This window comes from Miscanthus floridulus, chromosome 14, assembly GCF_019320115.1.
Source record: "Miscanthus floridulus cultivar M001 chromosome 14, ASM1932011v1, whole genome shotgun sequence".
Lineage (NCBI taxonomy): Eukaryota > Viridiplantae > Streptophyta > Magnoliopsida > Poales > Poaceae > Miscanthus > Miscanthus floridulus.
This window is the reverse complement of record NC_089593.1, coordinates 10,688,093-10,712,067: the sequence shown is the minus strand read 5'-3', so window position 1 is coordinate 10,712,067 and position 23,975 is coordinate 10,688,093. Positions and strand designations below refer to the sequence as shown.

The window sequence follows — 23,975 nt, the reverse complement described above, 5'->3', positions numbered from 1 at the left end:
AACAACGACAGAGAGATAAATTAAGGTCCCTATTTATTTTATTCTTCAATTGCTATTTTTTATTGATTTAACAAATACTCCCTATGTTCTGTAATATAGTGTATTTTAGGAATTTTAAAACAAATTAAGAGAGAACATAAAAGACACATGTACCCTTATTTTATTTCCTAATAACACTATCATTAACGTGATTAATAATGATTGATTGATAAATAAAAAGTATTTAATGCAAAACCGGTTTTTGTCCTCTAAAATGCATTATATTTAAGGACAACTTTTAAATGCTAGAATGCACTGTATTATAGGACGGAGGGAGTAAATTATACAGAACTCGTAGAGTTGCTATTGCTATTGTTGCGCCCTAAATTTTGCTATTGTTGCGCCCTAAATTTTGGTTGTATCCTAATTAACTCCAGCTTCGGCGAGAAGCTTATCTCGATCAGCTAGTGATCGGCATCAAACTCTGAGTCTCTGACTTCATTCAAACCTGCCACGACGCGCAATGACGGGGACCGTGCAGATCGCTAGACTAGTATGTTAGAAACGATACACAATATAAACGACGAAGAACAGAAATGATAGGCAATATAAACGATAAAGAACAGTAGATTAAACATAGGGGATACGAGATTTTAACGTGGAAAACCCTTCCAAGGAAGGAGGAAAAAAACTACAAGCACCAGCCAGCAAATCTTCACTATATCGGATGAGGTTACAAATGTTGGGGATTTACAACTTTTCTTATACCAAGACGACGGCTTACCGAAAATATATATAGATGGAAAATCCGACTATCCGAGGTTGCAGAACTCCATTGCGAGGGAAGCCATGGCTTTGTCGAGGAGCTCTTTCGCATGGACACGGTCATGGATGTCGCTGGATGCCGTGTCAGAGGGCACCTGCCGCTGAAGCATCAGCATCAACTTTGCAGCAGCCAGGTATCTGTTGAGCCGTAGCGTGTCGTCCTCGAGTAAGCCCCCAGAGACAAAGGATCACAACTCAACATAGTAGAGAGAGAAGAGCACAGAGAAACCTTCTTCCAACTCGGAGGTTAACCGTAGACAACCGCGCCGGGGCAGCGGCCGTCGGCGGCAAGCCACCGATCCAAGACTTGCAGGAGACAAGAACTGATCACGATGACGAGTTTCCCTCTCCCGGGGGAGTGGGACGCTTGCGTTCGCGGCGAGTGGCTCGCAGCGGCTTCCCTCGGCGTCGTCGGCGACCTGGAGGGTCGCGTCCATGGAGGCCATCCTTCCGGTGTGATCTCTCCCTTCTTTACGGGCTCATCGATGCCATTACTCAGCAGGTTTGCTTTGTTACTCTAGATCTGCCTTCATACTCATTCTGGAATTCATTGAGCAGTTGACAAACGACTGTTTCTTCCCCTGCCATGGCTGCCAATGGACTCTGGTGTGAACTGTGAAGTAAGGAGGCATCGAGTTCTCTCCTCGGCGACATGGAGACATATCTGAACCCTGTCTCTGGGGGCTTACTCGAGGACGACACGCTACGGCTCAACAGATACCTGGCTGCTGCAAAGTTGATGCTGATGCTTCAGCGGCAGGTGCCCTCTGACACGGCATCCAGCGACATCCATGACCGTGTCCATGCGAAAGAGCTCCTCGACAAAGCCATGGCTTCCCTCGCAATGTAGTTCTGCCACCTCCGAATCTGGCGACATGATCATCACCTGGATGTCTCGCCTGTGTCCATCTGGGAGTCTGTTAGGCGCAGCTGCCGCGACAGTTCCAAAGCCTCATGGTCGAGTTCCTCTGCTTCCTTCACTGGCAGCACTAGTGGCAGCTCAAGTGGATTCCTCTCGGCTCTATTTGAGGGCATGTCCGTCCGAAGTGACAAGGCATTCCGACGCATGCATCTTAATCTTACCGACAGAAAGGAGTTGTCCACTCTCAATGACATCGCAGGCATCATGATCGAAGGCGGATATCAAGAAATGCTCCGCCGGGCAATCCATCGAGACTCTGCTCAACTTGCCAGGTATGTGTTGCGTATGTACTGTACTTCATTAAGAGTCATCACAAATTCACAATCAATCATGCTAGCTCTGGATAATTTTTAGTTTCACATTTTCCAAGGATTTGTAAAGAGAAAGATACTTCCTCCGTTCCAAATTGCAAATCATTCTGCCTAGAAAAAGTTACCAAAACTAACTTACAATTTGAGATGGATGAGAGTATTTAATTGATATTACAATTACAACTAAGGTACTGAGACGGCGACTAGAAGTAGTGAATGAGAGCCAATCAAAATCCTTTTTCTAAGAACTTGACCTATATCCCAAAACTTTCCAAAATCTCCTCTCTTCTAGCAATGATAAGGCTATAGAACTTGAAGTACTAGGAAGCCCAAAAGATCAAGCAGAAGCAAGAACAAATCAAGGAAACACCTCGGAACCCCCATAAGTCGATTTTCAGCCTGTAGATCATGGAAGTTCTGCGTTTGCCCGCGAAAGTTCCGCGTTCATGTGCACGTTCCGCACTAAACGCTTTGAGCAGACTGAACCAATAAGGAAAAGGAGCAAAACTCGATCAAACGAAGTCCAAATGGCCTTCCTTAGGATGTTTTAAAGGTGTTCACAAAGTTTCACCTGAAAAAGATTAAAGCTTGGATGGCAGATTGAAAAACAAGCTCTCAAATTGAGGTTTTCACGATTTTCTTGAAACAAAGAAGGTGGGGTGCACGTGGGAAATCTGGTTGACGAAAAGCCTGGTCATGTTCTCCAAACTTCATAGCACCTAGGAAGCACAAGAAATCAACCCAAAAACCTTAGCTCGAAGATCCTTAAGAAATTCACCAAAGAGCAAGAATTGGTGAGATTTGGGGCCTGGGAACAAGAGCTTTGAAACTGGGCTTCATGATATAGATAAGTTCTAAGGGTCCCAAAGACTCACCAAAACGTGTCAAACAATCAACCAAAGTTGTATTTCAAAAATCTCGCAAAAATGGCCACGAAAATCACCGAAAAATGGAAAATTGGAGGAAAAGGATGAACTCGAGATTTCAGCAAACCTTTTAATTAATCAACTATGAATTCATCTATACAAGACTAGGTCTAACCTCCTTCCTTCATCCCCCCTCTAAAGATGGAAAATTAGAGCAAGGGGTGCCTTTCTACTTCTAATATCCCTAGAGATGAACACTTGGCCTGCCTAAGCAAAATGAGATGTGGATTCAAGGGATACCTCTCCACCAGTCATCTACCTTATTAATAGGCGTTTGGAATACCCCAAACTCCCCCTAGACTAATACTAAGACTACCAACCCACTTAGGGCAATATGGTCCATATTACACAAAAACACACCCGATACACATCCGACAGCCACGATTGCTCCTCCCATTTGTTTAGCCTTGACGCTAACTCAGAGATGTCTCCACGTGCCACCCAGAATCCTCCACCAGGTTTTGAGGCCCAACCCGATGTCGTCCTCGATCAGTAGATGACCAGGTGCTTGCATGCCCGCCTTGACTTGGCCCGGTCTCCATCTTGACTTTGGTCATCCCGCGTCCAAAATCTACTTATATGGTTAGCTTCGCAGGTGGAACGGGCCTGCATATGCGTAGCACCTCGCTTATATTTTCGTCCTCGCTTCGTGTAAAAGGGTTAACCTAGAGGTGCTACTTTTAGAACAACAAGGATTATAAGGCCCTCACCTTCCTAAACTTCCAAGAAGATACTAAACCCACCACCACCAACTCCTCATGTGCCACAGGGCCAACAACACAACTACAACAGGCTTCTAACTGGCTGGTGTGCTACATTGACACTCCCCTTAAGGGTTGACGCCCTCAACAACTCACCACAAATGCATCAGATGCCTAGAACCACCCGTTGGTACACCACTCACGGGCACATACAATAAGGGTTGATGCTCCGAATACCATCTATAACACCCAACATCCAAAATCTGAATACGCGTAGCATCTCGCTTACACTTTCGTCCTCACTTCATATAAAAGGGTTAACCCGGAGGTGCTACATTTGGAGCAGCAAGGATTATAAGCTGGCCCTCACCCTCCTAAACTTCCAAGGTGGTACTAAACCCATCACCAACAACTTCTCATGTGCCAAATGAGCCAACAACACAACTACAACAGGCTTCTAATGGGCTAGGGTGTTACAACCGTCTTCACCACCATCCTCGCATGTACACTTACTTGCCAATGTGTCCAAATGCTAGTCATCCATGGTTCATCCTCTGGCCCTCGGGTTCCTTGGTCCAAGCTTTTGTTCATTGCTCCCAATCCATCGCGCACAGACTCCTCGCTTGACCTTCTCCATTGCCATCGATTGTCTCACGCTCAACACCTACACATCACAAGCCAAGAGGCACATTGCATACACGCACTCATGCCTCATTTCATCTCACGCATGGTTAGCCAAAGCTCTAACCACCTCATTGACAATCACTCATCACTCACATTGGTGGTGGAGCAGGAGGAACACTCGAAGAAGGGGAAATATTCGTTGGTCCTGTCATTGTCATCTTGGGCGCGAAGGAATTGCTAAAGTTGTTTTGGCTTATTTGACATCCCTGCAATTCTTTTTCTGCAAGAATAGCAATCTAAAACAAGCGATTGATAGTCGTAAATTCTTTATAATCAACAATATCCTGAATTTCACTTCTCAATCCACCATAGAAATGACACACTTTATCCTCTAGATCCTCTTCTACCCTTTTGAACCCCTGCATAATATTTCTGGATAGACATATTTCCTCGCTCTAAGCGTTGTAATTTTTTACGCAAATCACATTTATAAGGAGGAATAAAACGATCACACATTGCTTCTTTTAGTCTATCCCATGACTCAGTTTGTAGATGCAAAGTAGCTAATTCTTGCCACTAGATTATAGCAAAGCTTTTTTAAACTCACTAATAGCTTTCTAAACTTGTGATGATCAGGAACAATGTGGGAAGCAAATTTTTGTTCTGTTATCTCTCAATCAAGATATTCCTTAACATCATATTACCATAAAAAGGTGCTATGGTGAATTTAATTTTAGCATAAGGGTCATTATTGCAAACAATGCCACGATTGTGCTCATTATTAACATTACCTCCCATACCTATACGATTGCTTTGAAGGCATCGATGCGGGTTCCGCTCGCGTGTCACCCTATCATCAATCATACCATCGTCTCTGTACACAAAATCATCGTCAAGGATCCCTTCGTCTTCGTCTTTGTCATCTTTGTTCTTGTCGTTGGTCTTTGGACGGTTGGTCTCTAGCTGCTGAACTCTTCCGGTCAGTGCGCTAAAAAATTGATAAAAAGCTTTCAAGCTTAGAAAGACGATCTTTCAGGTTGTTTGATGAAAAAATAAGTTCGCCAAACCCACTGAAGGGGGGCACACGTATGCCAATTTTTTTCCAATTCTAAAAAATGTATGGTTTTCTAAAAATGGAGTCACTATGCAAAAGTTATGTCATTTTTACGAACATACTCCGAATCAGAGGACAAAACTAGGAAAAAGTGCGGAATATTGGTGGCGGGTAGGGTTTGAAAGAAACGATGGGCAGAAACACGCTGGGCTCAAACACAATCTAACCAGTAACAAAATTTTGACCTAGGACACAAACTCAACATGGTGGACTCTGAGACTGAATTATGCAAATGCTATGACGCGGAAGGTTCTAGGACATGACAAATAAGTATGGCAGTGGACTATGGGACGAAGGTGAAACACTTGAATTAGCATTTAAGATGTGAACCTAATGGTATGCCTGAAGCTCTGATTATCACTAAGAAGAAACTCAATTGAATTGACAAATTGCAGATCTATTTTCATGCACTTGAAGTTGGCGTTTCACTACCGATGACGGCAACTGTTCGAAGACAAAATGATCTAATGCAAAACCCAAACCCTAACTTTGGCGATGATGACTCATTATAATGTCTTTAGGGCATGTGAACCCCATGGACACACCCCCTAATTAATGTGCCCTAAGATGATACACGGCCCAATAGAACAAAAGAAGATGACACAATACCCTAGCAGATTCTAGACGTTGACTTGTTTCGACGATTTTCATTGACTCTGGTAGAATTTTGATGTCAAACCAAAGCCATTTGTTATCTTATGAAAGTATCTTTCCACACATATGTGGATTGTCGAAAATGGAGTGCGTATGTGCCTGGGGTGTCTATTTTACTGCATGTTGGTCCTAAAGGCCGAGGTAGACTCGAACTCGAGTTGACTGGACCTTTGGATTGACTTGGACGTCCTTGTTGGTCTTCTCCACCTCTGCACCTCTCTCCATGTTCTTCATGATCCTCTTCAATGTTCCTAGGCTTGATAACATCATTACGTACTAATCTATTCTCAAAACTATAAAAAAGATCGGTTAAGAACGGTCTCACCTCTAGTTTCGATTGTCGCATTCGAGCTCTAGTCATTGGACTTTGCATAACGGTTGGAGGATCAATGGGTGCATCCAAAGGAGTGATGTCCTTATCACACTTATTACATGGCGCATACCAACCATGTGTTCGCAACAAACATAAAAAGAATGCATGTTTCGTAAAAGGATCCTATTTTAATTATTTTTTCTCTTAGACACTTTCTAAGTATTGCGGTCCCTTTAGTGCAAATTAAACATATTAGTCTACTTATTAGGCTAAAGCACACTTTTTAACCTCGAAATTAGACGACAATTCGATTTTCAACCTTAAACTACAAAACAAGGTAACGAGCAGTCAAAAACGGCAAATTCAGTCCTATCGTAGGTTTCGAAGGTGGTTTTCTATTTCCTAAAAGTAATAAAATTCTGTTTTGATCTTTATAAATTCATAATTGATTTATTTTAAATCATAAAAATGTGGAACTAGTACTAGTTTTATTCTCAAAGTGTTATCTATTTGTTGGTGGTCTATTTAGAGTTATTTGGATCTTAATTAATCGTTTTAAATAAATAATGAGCATGACTATGAGTTATAAAGCAATAGGAACCAAAATAAATCAATTCCATATAGCTATATATAGATCATAAACATGTAAATAATATTTCTAGAAAAAATGGTACTAGGTTTATATTTTTTGGATTCAAAATAAATTATTTATGGATTTGTAGCAGCAAATTAGATTTTTTATTATTTTTATAAAATAGCAAATCACCTTTGAAACAAGCAAGAGAACCAAATTTGTCTGATTTTTGACAGTCAGAGGGCATCCATTACACGGTTCTGTACAAGATTAAAATTCCGTAGTTCAAGATTAAAAATCGGACTACCAAACAAGTTAGAGATTGAAAACTATGCATTACCCTTCTACTTTTTTTTTGCGACGTACCCTTCTACTTATTAGGAATGACTTACTGACACATGTCCAACAGTTACCCGGAAATCCTTGACATCAATAACATTTTGGGCGGTCACAAGGAAGAATCCAAAGAAATTCTACTGAAGGTTTGGACAACAGCGATGCACATCATCGTTGGTGTCTTGAGTGAGATGCAAAGACAATTGAATGGACGGGATCTTGGTTACTTCAATATACTCAAGGAGGATTATTTCTTAGCAATTGCAAAACAATCTATCAGGAAGTTGCTTAGAGCAGCTGATTCTACGTGCATTCAGGGTGCACCACCAATTGACCCAGTTTACATGGATACCTATACAGCACCTAAGCCTGATCTATCCAAAATGGTAAATCTGGTGATGGTGTACCAAGCACTGAATTATAGCATGCCGACAATATTAGCATTGCTGTCAGGTCAAACTAAGGAGTCCATCCTTGCAGAGGGTGAAGGGATAATACACCGATTGTCAGACATGTTTGTCAAGCTATCTGTTGAGCAAACCGATCTGGTGATAGCGCGGCGTTTGGACATCTCTGACACTGGTGTTCATCCCTTCACAAGGCATATCATGGATCATGTGCGGATGCTGGTTCAACACAAGAGCACAGTCTGTCTAATGCTGAAGGGTGACCTGAAAGCATTCCATGAACTGGTTGCGCAGCTGATCTCCTCTTTGGAGTCTATGCTGGATAGGAACTCAAAAGGTTTGCACCTCCCAGGGCAGCAACAAATGTTCCTGCTGAACAACGTACACTTCATGCTTCAGGAAGCCAAGATAGAGAAAGATTTGGGACGGATCCTTGGAGAAGGGTGGCTGTTGCAGCGCAATGACCAACTCGACATGTTCATTGCAGGATATGTAGATGCCTCATGGACACCTGTCATATCTTGTGTGCTAAGACGGACCCTAGTACGGGAGATCTTGTGGCCATTATTTGACAAGTTCACTTCACTTTTCGAGACGACCTACCGGGTGCATAAAACATGGAAAGTTAGTAATCCTCTGATCCGGAATAAGGTGCGGGAGGCAATATTTCATAAGGTTATCCCAGTGTACCGAATGCATATGGAGAATTGCTCGGAGAAGCAGCAAAAATCTGCAAGATACAGCATTCAGCAACTGGAGTCACAGCTGCAGGAATTGTTCGAGGGGTAACTTTTCGGACGCGGGTATATATGGTTTACCCAATGTCTGTACTTGTAAAGTTGTAATGCTATTAAGTGCTGTAGCGAAATCTCATTAAAAGTTGTTTGCTGACTGTTAGTGAGGAAAAAAAAGTGAAAAGCTAGTAGATAGATACTGATGTCCCACCCCGCTCCCTTCTTTGGCTTTGAACCTATGGAAGGAAATGGTGTGCTTTGGGCATATTGTGTTTTTGTCAATTCTATGTTGTACATCTTCATAAATGTTTAATTGTATATATACTATGAGAAATTTTATTCAATTATTAACAGTAATAAGGTAATTGTTGCTGGGACACCCCCTCCGATGTGTATTCTAAAGTATTTTTTTGAAAGGTCACCGGGGATGTACTGTCCCCACGTGAATTTCATTACCACAGATTTCTGACCAAAGCCGGTGATGGTAGTTATAAAGTTGGGTCATGAATCTAGAGATACAAAGCAGGAATGGAAAGACTAGCGCCCGGACGTCCGGACGCCCGCGCTTACTGCTTGCCCATGCGCCTGACGCGCTCCGTCTGCATGCGGCAGGAAATGACGCAGGCAATGCACTTCCCTGCGCACTGCATCTCCGCCTCCCACTTTGCCTAGGCGGGACCCACAACGCATGCATCTAGCTCCTGCCGCCCGCAGGCACGCTGCTGCCGCACCTGTGACCTGTCTGCACACTGCTGCTACGCATGCACCTGTGCATGCATGTGGGGGCTGTCGCGCCCGCGGGGACGCTGCGCCCGACGGGACCACCTCTGTCTGCACCCACTTCTCACGCCTGGTCATGCAATACTTGCAACATAAAGCATTTGCTGCAACATACGTCTAAAACAGATGAAACATTTACAATATACGCTTGGAACATATGTGTATGGCAACATATGCAACATCTGGATAAAACATTTGCAACATATGTTTGAAATAGCTGAAACATTTGAAACATGCGTGCATAGTTAGTGCAACATATGCAACATCTAGATAAAGCACTTGCAACATACGTTTGAAATAACTAAAACATTTGAAACATGTACTTACAAAATACGTGTATAGTCATTGCAACATATGCAACATACGTTTGAAAGAGCTGAAACATTTGAAACATACACTTGCAAAATACGTGTATAGCCATTGCAACATATGCAATAATAGATATACTTTTAAAACATTCAGATGAAACATATGCAACATATATCTAAAACGCATAAAACATACGGTTGCAACATGTGCTCATCTACTTGTTGCCCTCCAATGGAAGCTCGTTGACGCGGAGCTCAAGGTCGCCCACAGTCGGCAAGCATATGGATCGCGGCCGTGGCAGGAGGCGTGAGGCAGGCGGATTGGTCCCGTTCATAAAAGGACGAACGCCCTGAGGGTATCGTTATCAAAGTAGGAAAGACAAGAAAGAGAGAACAAACACCACAACAACACCACCGAAAACAACCATCACCAATGGCTACAGAGAGAAACAACAAAGCTGCACCTCCCGTGAAAATATGTCAATAAGGCATGACGTCATGATGATGTCATCAAGCTAGGAACGAGAGGGCGGTTGTGGACTTGTGGAGGCTCCGTAGAAGAAGGAAGCGGCGTAGGGTATGATGACGAGAGGCCGGTTGTGGAAGTTGTGGTGGCTTTGCGCTGACAAGTTCAGCGCTTGTCGGTGCCGCTGCCACGCCACACGTCGTCAATGGAATATGAATTTACTTACCCTTAGGTATAAACAATAAAGCTATAGAGACGTTAACTATAATTTGGGACGGAGCAAGTAGAAAAAAATTCAAATACTTAAATACAAGACTTTGAACTCCACCAAGAAGCTACCATTGTTTTATGACTTTGGTGCCCAAGTCATATACTCTTTCATCTTTGAGCCAGCCGTGTAACTAGCATAACCAAACTAATGTAATCGCTAAGCGAGAACTTAAGCTATTCTTTTATCTATTCATGCGCCAATGCCATCTCCACCAAAGATTGCAACGTGTGGAGAATGGAAAAAGATAGTCTCGAACAAGATAGGTAGATATATGCTTGCAAGCATAGTTCGAGGTTTTTTCATGGTGTCCAGGTCTGACCATGAAAAGAAAATGCTTTGGATACGTTTCCAAATATGACCTATATTTTCTAAAAGGATAGTATATATTTTTAATATTTATTAGGCTATAGCAATTTCATCCCGTTGCAATGCAAGAACATGTTACCTATAAGATACTACATGATATATATAGTAAATAAGATAGGGCTACAAGACTATCAACATAATGTTAGGAACATCACACTCAAAATCTTTTTCTAAAAAAACACTCAAAATATGGTTTTTTTTATAATAGTATAATAAACATTTTATTATGATATTATTTTTTTTCCCTTGCAATGCATAGGCATTTTTGCTAGTATTGATATAAAGTTAAAGTTATAAGTTGTTTTGACAACTATTTATACAGACATGTTTTTTGAAGATGTCGCACTCTTAAAAGGCCCACCTCTAAAAACATTACATAGATGTTTTTTTTTTGAACTATAAACATTGGACAGTCAGAAAATCACTAGTATTTTTAGAGACAGACACTTTTTGGCCATTTTTATAAATAAAATGGACTATCTTTAAAATCTTTTTTTATTGTAGTGATAATAAACCTGTACCTCTGACTTCTTTTCTTTTGTTACCCCTGTACTTTGCTCCCAACACTTTTAATATATGTTCAGTAGGGGCTAAAAACCCCTCCTGTTTTATCAAAAAAATAGTAGTGATAATAGATATTTTCAGTTACTAATTTAAGGAAACTTAATTGTCCTACCATACTTTCAGTGGCGGATGTGATACTTTGTATTCCAAAAAAATCATATTTCAAAGCAGCAGCAAGTGACACGACAAAGTGAAAGTGGTCCCTTGTTTCCCAAAGGAATAATGCTTCAAAGCAGCACCAACACTAACAGGACAACGAACACCAGAATCATCTTTTTTTTAAGTTAAATGCATCAGTAGCACTCGAACTTATAAGCGTATGTCATTTAGGTCCGTGAACTTTGAAAATACATTTCTAGATCCCTAAACTTGTTAGGTGATGCACCACAGGGCCATGTCAGCCACGTGGATATATTTTTTTTCCCTTATGTTACATGCTAGCTTGGCATGCATTTTTTTTATTTAAATCCTCGCTTTTATTTTTCTCAAAAAAATAGACCCTTTTCTACTCTCTCGTCCCCACGGCGGCAGGGGCATGTCGATGCACACCGACAGCTTCCGAGCCGTCTCGCCGCCCTCTACGTCCTCCGGCATACACGCCGCATCAATGAGGCCACATGCCGCACGGGGCGCATGCGGCTGGCGTCGCCACCGTCGTGGGCAGCGCAAGAGCCGCCGCTCAATCTGCCGCGCACTATGAGAGACGCAGCCAGCGGGGCTGAACACTATACCACTGCGACTGCGCCGTCGAGGGCGCAGGCCTTGACAATGGCTACAGCTACTACTAGTACGTACGTTACAGTTCCAACTTCAAACCTGGAACTGGAAGGATTGACTGCATGCAGGCGTTCCCACACATGGAGCGGCTCGTCGTCAAGGCCTCTGCGCCCTCGCCCTCGCGGTGGTGGTGTTCAGTCCCACTGGCTGCGTCTCCCGGCGGTCAGCGGCATTTGGAGCGGCTCCGTGCGCTGCCCACGACGGTGGTGACGCCGCCAACCGCACGTGCCCGCACGGTGTATGGCCTCGTTGACGCGGTGTGTATGACTGGAGGACGGACGTAGGGGCCGGCGAGAGGGTGCGGCCGTCGCCGGCGTGTCCGCGTGTGGGCGCGGCCTGTTCCCTGCGGAGCGCACAGACATGGCCACTATGTGAAAAAGAGTTCGTAGCAACAGGACATTTTTTCTTGGGAAATTTTGCTCACTGAAGAAAGGCTTTATTTGCTGCCGGACACTGCCAACTCGTGTATTTGCTGAGTACCATTATGAATCGCTGTTTTTTTTTACCAGAAGACACCACGGCCATTATTTTAATCTTTTCTATCATTTGGGAGAGAACAAGCAGTGGATGGACAAAGTTGCCCCTAGCTCGGTTGGGCTCTGCCAATATGGTTCGGTTGAACCAGGTTGTCCGACTGTCGATGTTTTACCACCGGCAACCCGCCACGGGATACCCGGGGCGGTGATTTGTTCGGAGGGGTATCGGCGTTTGCAGGAACTCGATGGTAAACGCAGGGAGACAACGATTTATACTGGTTCGGCACGCCGGAAAGTCACGGCGCCCTACGTCCAGTTTGGTGTGGATAGTATATTGCGCCCTGCGCTATTTGTTGTGGTTGTGAGTTCTGTCGGTTATGTCTGTCGCCCATGTGTGTGTTAGCTGCCGATCTAGGGACCTCTGTCCTCCTTTATATAGTTCAGGAGAGGCGGGAGTCCTAGTCGGTTACAAAGTAGAGATCCTAGTAGGATTACGTATAACTAGTCCTAATAGGATTACATGTAGGGAATTCTAGTTGCACTATGTCTTCTTTTCTCTTCTCCGTGGGGAACCTTATGAGTCCCGCATCGACAAGCCCCCGAGCATTTCATGATTGAGCTTCAAGGGCCGGGTTGTTTGTAGACTTGTTCCGGGTTCTTTCTTGAAGTGAAATCTTGAGATGGTCTTCTTTGTCTTTTCTCCGGCTGATGTGCACTTTTGAACAAAAGTGCACTCAGTGAGTGTAGCCCCCGAACCTCTTGCTTGTTGGGACAAGAAGCCAGAGGGTCCCTTTAGTCTTCTTGGTTGCTTTGAGTTCTTTTTGGGTGGGTGCAATTTTTCGTAAAAATTACACTCACTGAGTGTAGCCCCCGAGCCTCTTGCTTTTGCTTGCAAAAGTTGGAGGGTCCAGATTCTTGTCTTCAAAAAATTTTTGGGGTTATGTATCCCGCAGCCCCCGAGCCTTCTCCGAGTACTTTTCTTTAGAATAGAAATCGGATGAAGGGTCTTGATGTGTTGTCTTTGTTGTAGTCTTGAGTACTTGAGCCCCCGAGCTTAGTGTTTGACTAAGCCGTGATGCTCTTCCGAGTTGTTTTTATTCATCCAGGTCATTTCTAGACTTCTCTGGTTCTTGATGTACCTCTTCCAGGTTGTTTGCACTTCGTCCAGGTTCTTTCTGAACTTGTATGTACCTTATCCGGGTTGTTTTCTGATCAATCCAAGTTCTTTTTTGTCTTGATTTCTGTTCCCAACTTATCTGTGTTGTTTTTCTTCAGTCCGGGTTCTTTCTGATCTTGTCTTGGTCCTTGCCGCACTTTGTCGGGGTTCTTTTTTGATTAATCCGGGTTCTTTCTGATCTTGTGTTGGTCCTTGCCGCACCTTGTCGGGGTTCTTTTTTGATCAATCCGGGTTCTTTCTGATCTTGTCTGAGTAAAATAGCTCTCAGGAGCGTGTTTTTCCCGATCTCATGGTATAGATGTAGCTCCCCTGCCTTGGTTTATGGACGAGTCGTTGATCACTGCAGCCGGGTGGTCGATCAGTGCGACGTGCGGCCGAGTAGGTAGAGTAGACTTGATAGCTCTCTTGTCGCTTGGTAGCCGGACAGTTTGGCCGAGTAGTTTGTTGATGGGGTAAACCAGTCGAGTGGCCGGTATGTCGAGTATTCGGAACAACTCGGAACCTGTCATCATGTACTCTGAAGCCTTTGTCGTGGTCGTTGCCGACAGTGTGCGTACGGTGCATCCATCCATCTTGACGTGTGTGATGAAGTTGTCGCGGGTGCCGGATGAAAGTTGATCTTTGTCTGTGTGTGTGTGTACTAGTTCACATATCCATCTTGTAGTCTTGTATGTGTCCAGTAATCAATTTGGATGGCTTCTGGTCTTGCTTGTACGTATATATACACATACGCCTTCCTTGTATTTGTTTGTTGTTGTGGCGATGTAGTCAGATGTCTCCGGATATACAGAGTTGAATTCGGATGTCGCGTTCTTGGAGTTGAACTCGGATGTTCTCGGATAAATCCCAGTTGTCCTCCGATCCAGCTGCATCCATGAGCCCTCGAGGTGTTCGAGTTGGAGTCAAACTCAGTTGTCTTCTTGTCGAGGTGAAATCCGGGGCTGGTTGTCGGACGTAGCATATACACCATACGTGTTCGTGCGTGTATATACATATATATGCTGTCCTTTTTTTTTGGTAGGCTGTGCGTCTTCTATCTGGTCATACCTCCGTATCCGAGTTGATAATGCTGGGACGTACTCCTTGCCGAAGTTGATGTTAGCTGATCCAACATGTGGTGATGTCGGACTCTTCGTCGTGGCCGAGTAGTTCACTGACTCCTGACTGGTGCCTTGAGTCTTCTGCAAATTTGAACGTGCGGCTTTACTTGCTTGCTTGTTGAATCAGGACGCCTTGGCCTGTCGAGGATGTTGCCGTGATTAGCCGAGTTGTTGTTGATGATGGTCGGCGAGAGTTGTCACGGCGAGTTGTCGACGAGTGCCGTGCGCAGAGATCCGTAGCGAGTTGTTGATCGTGGTTGACGGGAATTGCAGTGTCTTGTTGACAAGGGCCGACGAGAACCACGGCGAATTTTGATCTGAGGTCCACCGAGAGTACCATGGAGATAGCCTGTTAGAATCGATCCACCGGCAGCGGACATATGCTCGAACCCGGGAGGCGCAACCTGCGGCTGCTTTCAATAGAACTCAGCAATTTGTAGGCTTAGTTCAAGACTGCTCTGTTTTGTAGTTGATATATATGCTGCCGTGCTGCACATGCATTTGTAGATGCAAGTCAGAATGGATCTCTGTCTCCGTGCGTGCTCATATTTGCACTTATCTTGCTGATGTAACAATATATAGATCTTTGTTCCCTTGTCACATGTGGCTGTAGCTGATGTGCGGAGCGTAGATCGTCGTGTCCGTGTGATCATCCACGTCTTGATTGACTTAGGACGAGTCGATTTTTTGGTGACCGCCCTATCCCAAGTTGTTTGACGACTCTTGCCTTGAAGAAAAAACTGGAAAATCTCTCTTGAGGATATGTACTCTGCAGCAGCCTCTTACCGGGTTCTTTTTTTAGTGGAAAGAACTCGGATGAAGGGTCCGTTAGAAAATACTCAGGTAGCTGTAGCTTTTTATGCTATTTCTGACTTGTCAGAGGTTGGTGGTGGTTGGCCGTTGAAGAGTAAAGGCATCGTGCTCACAAGTTGCACAGTGATTGGATATTCCTTTGGATATGCTGTCAGGGTGCCCTTTGCTCCATGTGAAGCATTTTGGCAGTCTTGAGTAGTCACGTCTTGTCTGTGTCCTCTTTCTTAGGCGCTGCCGGGTTGTTTAGTTTGTGCACTTGGTCCATGTACACTGCTCCTTGGCTTATAAATACCCTCCTGGCGATCATGTTTGCAGTCCAGTGTAGTTGAAGTGTTGAGCTTGAAATTCCTAGCCATGGATATGTTGGTTTGCGAGGTTGGAATGAGTAGCAAATCTTGTAGGCTTTGAAGTCGGTGCAGGATCTGACCGCCAAGTTGTCTGTTGCTGAGGAGAACTGGAAAAATTTGTGTCGATCCTCCCAATGGATAGCCAATCTTCTTCGGATGCCAGAGGATGAAGGGAAATCGTGGGGTCAATTTGCCTCATTGATCCCCGTTCGTCTCCAGGATTTCCTCAAAGAAGCTGCCCACGCCTGTGTCAAGAACACATTTTTTTTTCATATCCGGGTTCTTGCTCCATCGACTCCTCTCGAAAAGCTTGTTGAAGAAGCTTGAGAGCCAAGAATACTTGGACAAGGTCGAGCAGGTGGAGTCTGAAGTTGAAGGCTTGAACATTGTTGTACCTTTGTGTGGTCTGGTTGTAACAAACAATGTTTTTTTGATTTGTGTATATATGTCTAGGCTTCGTGCTAGCTTTTGCTTCTTCGTGGCTCCTTTTTGCCTTGTCTTTTTGTCCATTTGGTCAAAATCAGTAGCCGGCTGTGTACGGTTTTTCCGAGTTCTTTCTCCTTGATTCTGCGTGTAGCTTAGCATTTTTAGCTAAGTACGGCGCGTAGAATGCTGGATGTGAGCCAGTCCTTTCTTTCGGCGTATCCTTGGCTTGCGTTGGCTTGATAACCGTATTCGAGTTTTGCAACTCGGGACGATGTGTTTTAGCTATCTTGTAGACGTACTCAGGCGAGTTGTGACTATCTTGTAGTCGCATTCTCATCCGTGGTTGAAGAACCTGAAAAGGTGAGTGTTAGCTATCTTGTAGCTGTACTCGGGCGAGTTGGGACTATCTTGTAGCCGCACTCTCATCCATGGCTGAGAAACCTAGGAAAGGTGAGTGTTAGCTATCTTGTAGCTATACTCGGGCGAGTTGGGACTATCTTATAGCCGCACTCTCATCCATGGTTGAAGAACCTGGGAAAGGTGAGTGTTAGCTATCTTGTAGCTGTACTCGGGCGAGTTGGGACTATCTTGTAGCCGCACTCTCATCCATGGCTGAGAAACCTGGGAAAGGTGAGTGTTAGCTATCTTGTAGCTGTACTCGGGTGAGTTGGGACTATCTTATAGCCGCACTCTCATCCATGGTTGAAGAACCTGGGAAATGTGAGTGTTAGCTATCTTGTAGCTGTACTCGGGCGAGTTGGGACTATCTTATAGCCGCACTCTCATCCATGGTTGAAGAACCTGGGAAAGGTGAGTGTTAGCTATCTTGTAGCTGTACTCGGGCGAGTTGGGACTATCTTATAGCCGCACTCTCATCCATGGTTGAAGAACCTGGGAAAGGGCGAGCGTTTGTGTGCTCTGATGTGTAGAAGTGGCTTGCACCCGTGAAGTCTGAGTAGGCCATGGAGGTTCCGGTGTGCGCCGTCTTGCATGTCTCAGGCATATTCACGTACTTGCAGGTCGAAGTTGCATATGTTAGCTTGCATGGCCTTTGGTCTTGCATGCACGCATGGTCTAAATATTAGAAAGCCATGCATGTATCGTTTTTGGTGCTTGAGTGGATAGCTTCTCTCTGAGACTTGTTGTAGCACTCTCGGATAGTACCCGGTTTGAAGACTAAGTAGTACTCGGTTTGGATAGTACTCACTCGGTTTGTTCGCTGCTTGTTTGATGATTTAATAAAACTTACACACGACAACAGCCGTGCCGCTCTCCAAGCGGGTTGATTTCTGATCATCACTGTCCCGTTGCAGATTTGAGATAAGATTTGTAGTCGAATTCTGACTTGATGCAACCGAGTTCTTCGCGGACTCATCAATCCGATGCGCTTTCCGATGAATCGTTGTGTAGTTGACGGCGAGGGCTGAAGCCATTTCCTGTTGACGTTTTGAAGGTTGGAGCTGGGAGTTCAGAGGTTACCGCACCGGGTTGTTTGATAGAGGAAACTGACAACTCTTCTACGAACACTTTAGGTGGGACCTTTGCCCTGTCCGATCCGAGCTTTGCAAGGATGTCTGCTGCAACTTTTGAGTCTTTCTAGGTATTGAAATTGTTGCTTGAGCTTGCGTTCTTCGGCGCGATAAGCGTCCATGTTATCTTCGTCGAGGTATTCGAAATTCATCCCCGGCTTGGTGCGTTGAGGCACTCGGGATTCATCTCTGACTGGTGCTTCAGGTGCAATTAGTAGTCGAAGTAGTTTATTGAGGATCTCGGCGAACTAGCTGAGTTGTCGCCGTGGCCATTGCTGACGGTTTGATGTGGTACTCAGATGAGTATTCAGATGTTTTGATGGCTCCAGAATTTTGCAGAGTAGTTGATCTTGCGTGAAGGAGAGTCGGTACTTGTGGACGGTCGCCTGTACGTACGTGTATCTCATTGATAGAGTGTTGTACGTGAAAGCTCCATTAATTATCTGGCTTGCGTCATCTTCATGGTGCTTTAGTTGTACAGCTCCAAGGCTTGTAATATTAGTATGCTTGAAAGATGCGTACGTGCTCATGCCCACGCAAATATCTTAGTTGACTTCCATGTAGATGTACGCCCTCCTGTTGGCTTGTATGTATCTTGGCTCTGTATGAGTATAGGATCCTCTCGTCGTTCGTGCTGGTCATTTGTTAGCTTGTTCTCTCGATTTGGCTCGACGCAGTTGAATGCTCCATGAGGACGTATCGGGTTCAGGAGCCCGGCTGGAATCCTATCCGCCGGGTGCTGATCCGAGTAGTAGTCAACAATCACCATGTCTGAGTTGCTACGGAGCCTGATCGAGTCGGATTCTGAAACCTTATAGATGCAGGCCACATGTATATGACTTACACGCAAGTTTATTTGCTTCCATGGGCCAATCATGCATGGCTTTTGTTTCTTGGCAGTGCGTGTGCACACATGCATGATATTGCATGGTCTTGTAGATTTGTGCGTACGCGGATCTCTTGTTTGCTTGTTATTGATTAGCGAAGTTTGTGGCAGTAGCAGCCGAAGCCGAGCTTTAGGGACTCTCGTATGGGCCGCTCGATGTGCCGCAGAGGCTTCGGCGAGCCGCTGCTCGCTAGGGTCGCTGCATGACTTGGTACATCATGATGTGTCTGTCACCGGAAACTGGCTTCATGACGTTGATTCTCGTTGCAGGTAGCCAAAAGACATCATCGTGACGTCCCATCGTAGACCGCCGTCGTGTGAATTCGAGTTGTTGTAGATGAATCTTGATCTTGAGGTCCACCGGTAAGTTGATCGGTGGTAGTGGGCGAAATAGAAAATTCTTCATGGTGAACCGAATCTTCGAGGAGACGGCTCTAGAGCTTGCCATCGTCGCCTGCCTCGCAGATCCATGAACTGAAGATGAGGGTTGATCCCGTCGAGAAGTTCATGTTGTCGAGGTCCGTCGAGCTCTCGGATGCAAATTCACCGAAAGCCCCTACCTAGCGCGCCAGCTATCGATGTTTTACCACCGGCAACCCGTCACGGGGTACTCGGGACGGTGATTTGTTCGGAGGGGTATCGGCGTTTGCAGGAACTCGATGGTAAACGTAGGGAGACAATGATTTATACTGGTTCGGTACACCGGAAAATCACGGCGCCCTACGTCCAGTGTGGGGTGGATAGTATATTGCGCCCTGCGCTATTTGTTGTGGTTGTGAGTTCTGTCGGTTATGTCTGTCGCCCATGTGTGTGTTAGCTGCCGATCTAGGGACCCCTATCCTCCTTTATATAGATCAGGAGAGGCGGGAGTCCTAGTCGGTTACAAAGTAGAGATCCTAGTAGGATTACGTGTAACTAGTCCTAATAGGATTACATGTAGGGAATCCTAGTTGGACTAGGTCTTCTTTTCTCTTCTCCGTGGGGAACCTTATGGGTCCCGCATCGACACCGACCCACCGGTCGTCTTCCTCCTCCAGACATCCCCAGCCATTCCTCTTCCCCTTCTTTCCCACTCCCAAACCAAGTGGTGCTGGAACCCTAGATCCCTTATCTGACGATGGCATCCAGTTCGCACTCTGCGGCGGCGTCTGCCCCCACTCCCGAGCTTGACCCCTTTAGGGATGCATCTGGGTTCTTGCCCTTCGTTTCCTGCTCCAAGTGCGGGACGAAGCTCATCGGCCGGGTGTCGCAGAAGACAGGCAGCAAGGGGAAGAGGTTCTACAAGTGCCCTCTGCTAGAGCATGTAAGTGATTCTAGTTCCGTGGATCTCCAATTTTGTTTGCAATGGTGGTTTGAGATTTGGAATTCGGCTTTTGCAGACTGATTTTGCATGCAAGGTGTACATGTTTGAAGAAGACTATGTCGAGTACTTGGTGGTTGGAGGCCACCTTCCTCGCTATTGCAGTCGGTTTAGAAGTGCGAAGGTTTCAGTGGGTGCAGTCAAGGCGAAGGATGGCCATGACATGTTGATAGCAGCCGTAGAAGGTGTTCAGACCTTCACTGGTTTGTTGCAGAGCACAATCGCCTCTCTGAATGATGTGGAGGCAAAACTGAAGGCTCCATCTCAAACTGAAGCCAAGATGGATAGGATTGGAGAGCGTCTGCTTATTCTTGGTGTGGCAAACTTGGTAGTTGTAGCGTTGGTTCTGATGGTTTTGATTTGCAAGTAAGGCAAGCGATGTGTTGGTGCTCATGTATCTCAGTCCTTATGTAACTGTTGTAGGCACATGATGCATTGTAATGTAATGGGTTGACATGTGAACTCAGAGATATGACATGAGCTATTATCCTTCAATATCACTATGTGCATTGTCAACCAAGTAACACTGAGCAAAGCAAAGACAGTAGACATAACATCTTAAAGCATGATAATCTTAGAGGTAGCTGATAGTAATTAATATAACATCTTGAAGGTACATGCCTTCACATGTCACAGTACACCTTAAACAGCACAAATCGAGTGTCACATGACATCACATGTCAACAAAAGCAATTGTTTTGGACACTTCAGTACTTAAACTACTTGTGCTTATCCATGACTAGTTTCTTCTTGGCTGCCATGCCAGTAGTGTTCTTCCTCTTTGGTGTCCTCTTGGTCGTCACCTTGATCTTCTTGGGAGGGGATGAACTTCCATCTGTCATGGCCAACATCCTTTTGTGGCTACAGGTGCAGAATTAAAATGTTAGTATGTAGTCTTTGGATATCATAGTTATGTCAAGGCAATAAGGCAAACAGGTATAGGTACCTTCTAGTGTTGGCTGCAGGGCTAGAAGGTGCTGCTGCAGCACTTGCAGTGCTTCCTCCAACCTGAGACTGCTAGGTAGAAACTGTAGAAGCTGGCTTGCTTTTCTTTCCCTTGCTTCTTTTGGGCTTAGCTGCTGCAGGAGGAGGTGCATCTGAGTCATACACTGTCTCATTGCAAGTCTTCATCATGTGCCCAAATTGACCACATCTTTTGCACTGCATCTGTCTACGAGTTCCCTTGCCACCTTCTTCAGCTCCCTTCAACCTTCTTGTCCTTGGTCGTCCTGCTGATCTTTTAAAAGCTGGAGGCCAAAGTTTAAAGCCTATCTCAACCTTAGGCCATTGGCTTCTATCTGTCATGGGATGCACAACCCCTTCATAAGCCTTCTTGAACATGGCTACAGAATAGTACTCATGTACATAATCTTCCACATTCTTGTTCCTCAATGCATTGATCAAGCAAAGTGGATGAGTACATGGCAACCCAGTTATCTGCCACCTTTGGCAGCTGCATGATGTGTTGTCCAAATCAACAGTGTGTCTCCAAGTTTTCAATTCCTTAGTAGTACCCTGAATCTCTGCTGTGTTGTTAGGTCCTCTTCTGGAAGTTCTTCACCAAATGCCTCATGCACTCTCTATGCTCAACTCCATTTGAAAAAACCGAAGTCACGGCACTGTCAATTCCTTTACCAGCATCTGTAGAGATTACAAGTCCTGGTGGGGAGCCAATTGCAGTCTATAGCTTCTCAAAGAACCATTTCCAACTATCAGCGGATTCTGAACCAAACACACCATAAGCAACTGGAAACAACCAGTTGTTTCCATCTACTGCTAATGCAAAGGCTAGCTGTCCTCTCCACCTCCCTGTTAGCACTGTTGAATCAACTCCCAAGAAGGGTCTGCATCCATTCAAGAATCCATCAACACATGACTTTAGTGCCACAAACATCCTTGAGAATCTCATCTTCTTTCCCACATTTTCCCATTCAATTTCCACAATGCTACCAGGATTGGTTCTCTCAACCTCTGCCTTGAAACTGAAGGCATCATCGAAACTGTCATTCCACTTGCCATTAATTTCTTCTAGAGCCATCCGTCTTCCATCAAAGACCACATAGTATGACAAAGTAATGTTATACTTCTTCTCCAGGTCTTTCTTCAATGCTGCTGCCCCTATTGTCGGTTCCTCTCTAAGGATGTCAATTATCCTGTCCCTCACCCAGGCATTGTTAGCCATACAATTTTGATGTAGTTTGGATGTGCTTGGACAAATATGCTTCTCATGCATCTTCTTTATCTGCAAAGCAGTTAAACAACAAAAACAAACATGTTCACAAAATTCACATTTAGTAACCTATCCTATCAGTTCAATAACAAAAATAATTCAATAGCATACCTGCCAAGTTTTGCCATCTTGCAGCTGAGATGCATGAATCCTCCACTTACACCTCTTATTCTTGCTCTTTGAACCCTTGCAGATCTCTCTGTACCTTGTTGACTCACTGTAAAGAGCTGTGGTTTCAAACTCATTTAGTACTGCAAATTGCCTAATTGCTCTCTTAAAGGTATCCCCATCCTCAAATGTGACCCCACAAGCTATGGTTGGGTTTTCTAAGTTAGTGACATGTTCAAAAACTTCATAACCAGCTTCATCATCAACATAAAGATCATCCTTACCACTACCGTCAGAGTCATAAGCATCAACATCTAGACCTGCATTATCATCATTAAGGCCAGACATGTAACGGTTTTCATCATTCACCCCCACATATTCTTCTTCATCTTCTTCCCAAGACACATCATCATCAGCTACCTCCTTTCTTTTCTTCTTTGACCTTGGAACACTTTTCATCTCTCCATCAGTATCAGTGCCACCATCACAAACATCATCACAAGGATCTAGCTCTGCATCATCATGGTCACCTGCTTGAACAGGGGGTTCAAGAGCAGGTACTGCCTCATCAGCAGAAACACTCTGACTATATGCAACTGCAACCGTGTCATACACCCCCACATACACAACCAGCTTCCTTAGATCCCAATACATGTCAATAGCATCCATCAGCATGGAGTCAGTACTAAGAGTGGAGTAACATTTTCTTGGCTTGTTGTAAAAACATAGATTCAAGCCCTGATTAGCTCCGCAAGTGACCTTAGCTGCTACATCGTTAGTAAGATCCTTCAAATTCGTAGTGTCCCTATCAACCACTAGTTGGAAATCAGCTATAAGAGGATTAAGATTCGGAGTGGCCCGCACATCAATCCGGCAGGCGGTACTAATGTCCATCCTAAAAATGGACAACAAGAAACCATGAAATTCCTAGATTCGGCCCAACAAATACTAAGATGAGCAAGACAAATCCAACCACAACAAGCAAACGGGGAAAAAGGAAACAAGAGAAAAGGGGAAGAACAGGGCGTACCCTTCAGGAACCCATGCTAGATTGAGCCCCTTCGAAGGGGAATCTACACTTGGCCGCAAGCGCTTCACTTTTCCCGACGACACCATCCTCAGACGTCCATCAAACAACGGGCGCGAGCCATGCCGGAGGAGGCGGCAGAAGCCAGGTCATCGCTGGAGCTTCGTGGATGCGATAAGAGATGCGACAGCGCCTGTGGCTGAGTGCGAAGGGGTTAGGGTTTAACAAAGGGGATGTGTGCCTTTGACCGACGTAGTCTGGTTCAACCAGGGGCATCGAGCGTCATTTTCAAAATTTTCTCTCTCCAAAATGACAGAAAAGAGTAAAGTAATGACTGCGGTGTCTTCTGCCAAATAAACCGTGATTCATAATGGTACTGAGCCAATAAGCGAGTTGGCGGTGTCCGACGGCAAATAACGCCATTCTTCAGTGTCCCTGAGCAAAATTCCCCTTTTTTATTTAGGGGTGGCTGACATTGGAGCCGCCCTTACAGTGACGTGTTTGGGCTCCAGCAAAGCAGCCGCCCCTACAAATAGCACAGCAG

The 23,975-nt window shown here is 44.9% G+C and overlaps 1 protein-coding gene and 1 pseudogene across 1 annotated transcript; one reads left to right on the top strand and one right to left on the bottom strand.

The window, feature by feature from the left end:
* Positions 1-1,039: 1,039 nt before the first annotated feature.
* Positions 1,040-8,623, top strand: LOC136502564 (exocyst complex component EXO70B1-like). The gene is made up of 2 exons (XM_066497822.1): positions 1,040-1,998; positions 7,353-8,623. Exons 1-2 carry the CDS (start codon positions 1,838-1,840, stop codon positions 8,473-8,475), a joined length of 1,284 nt encoding a protein of 427 aa, XP_066353919.1. The 5' UTR covers positions 1,040-1,837; the 3' UTR covers positions 8,476-8,623.
* Positions 8,624-21,600: 12,977 nt separating this feature from the next.
* On the bottom strand, positions 21,601-23,079 carry LOC136503025 (uncharacterized; annotated as a pseudogene).
* Positions 23,080-23,975: the final 896 nt, after the last annotated feature.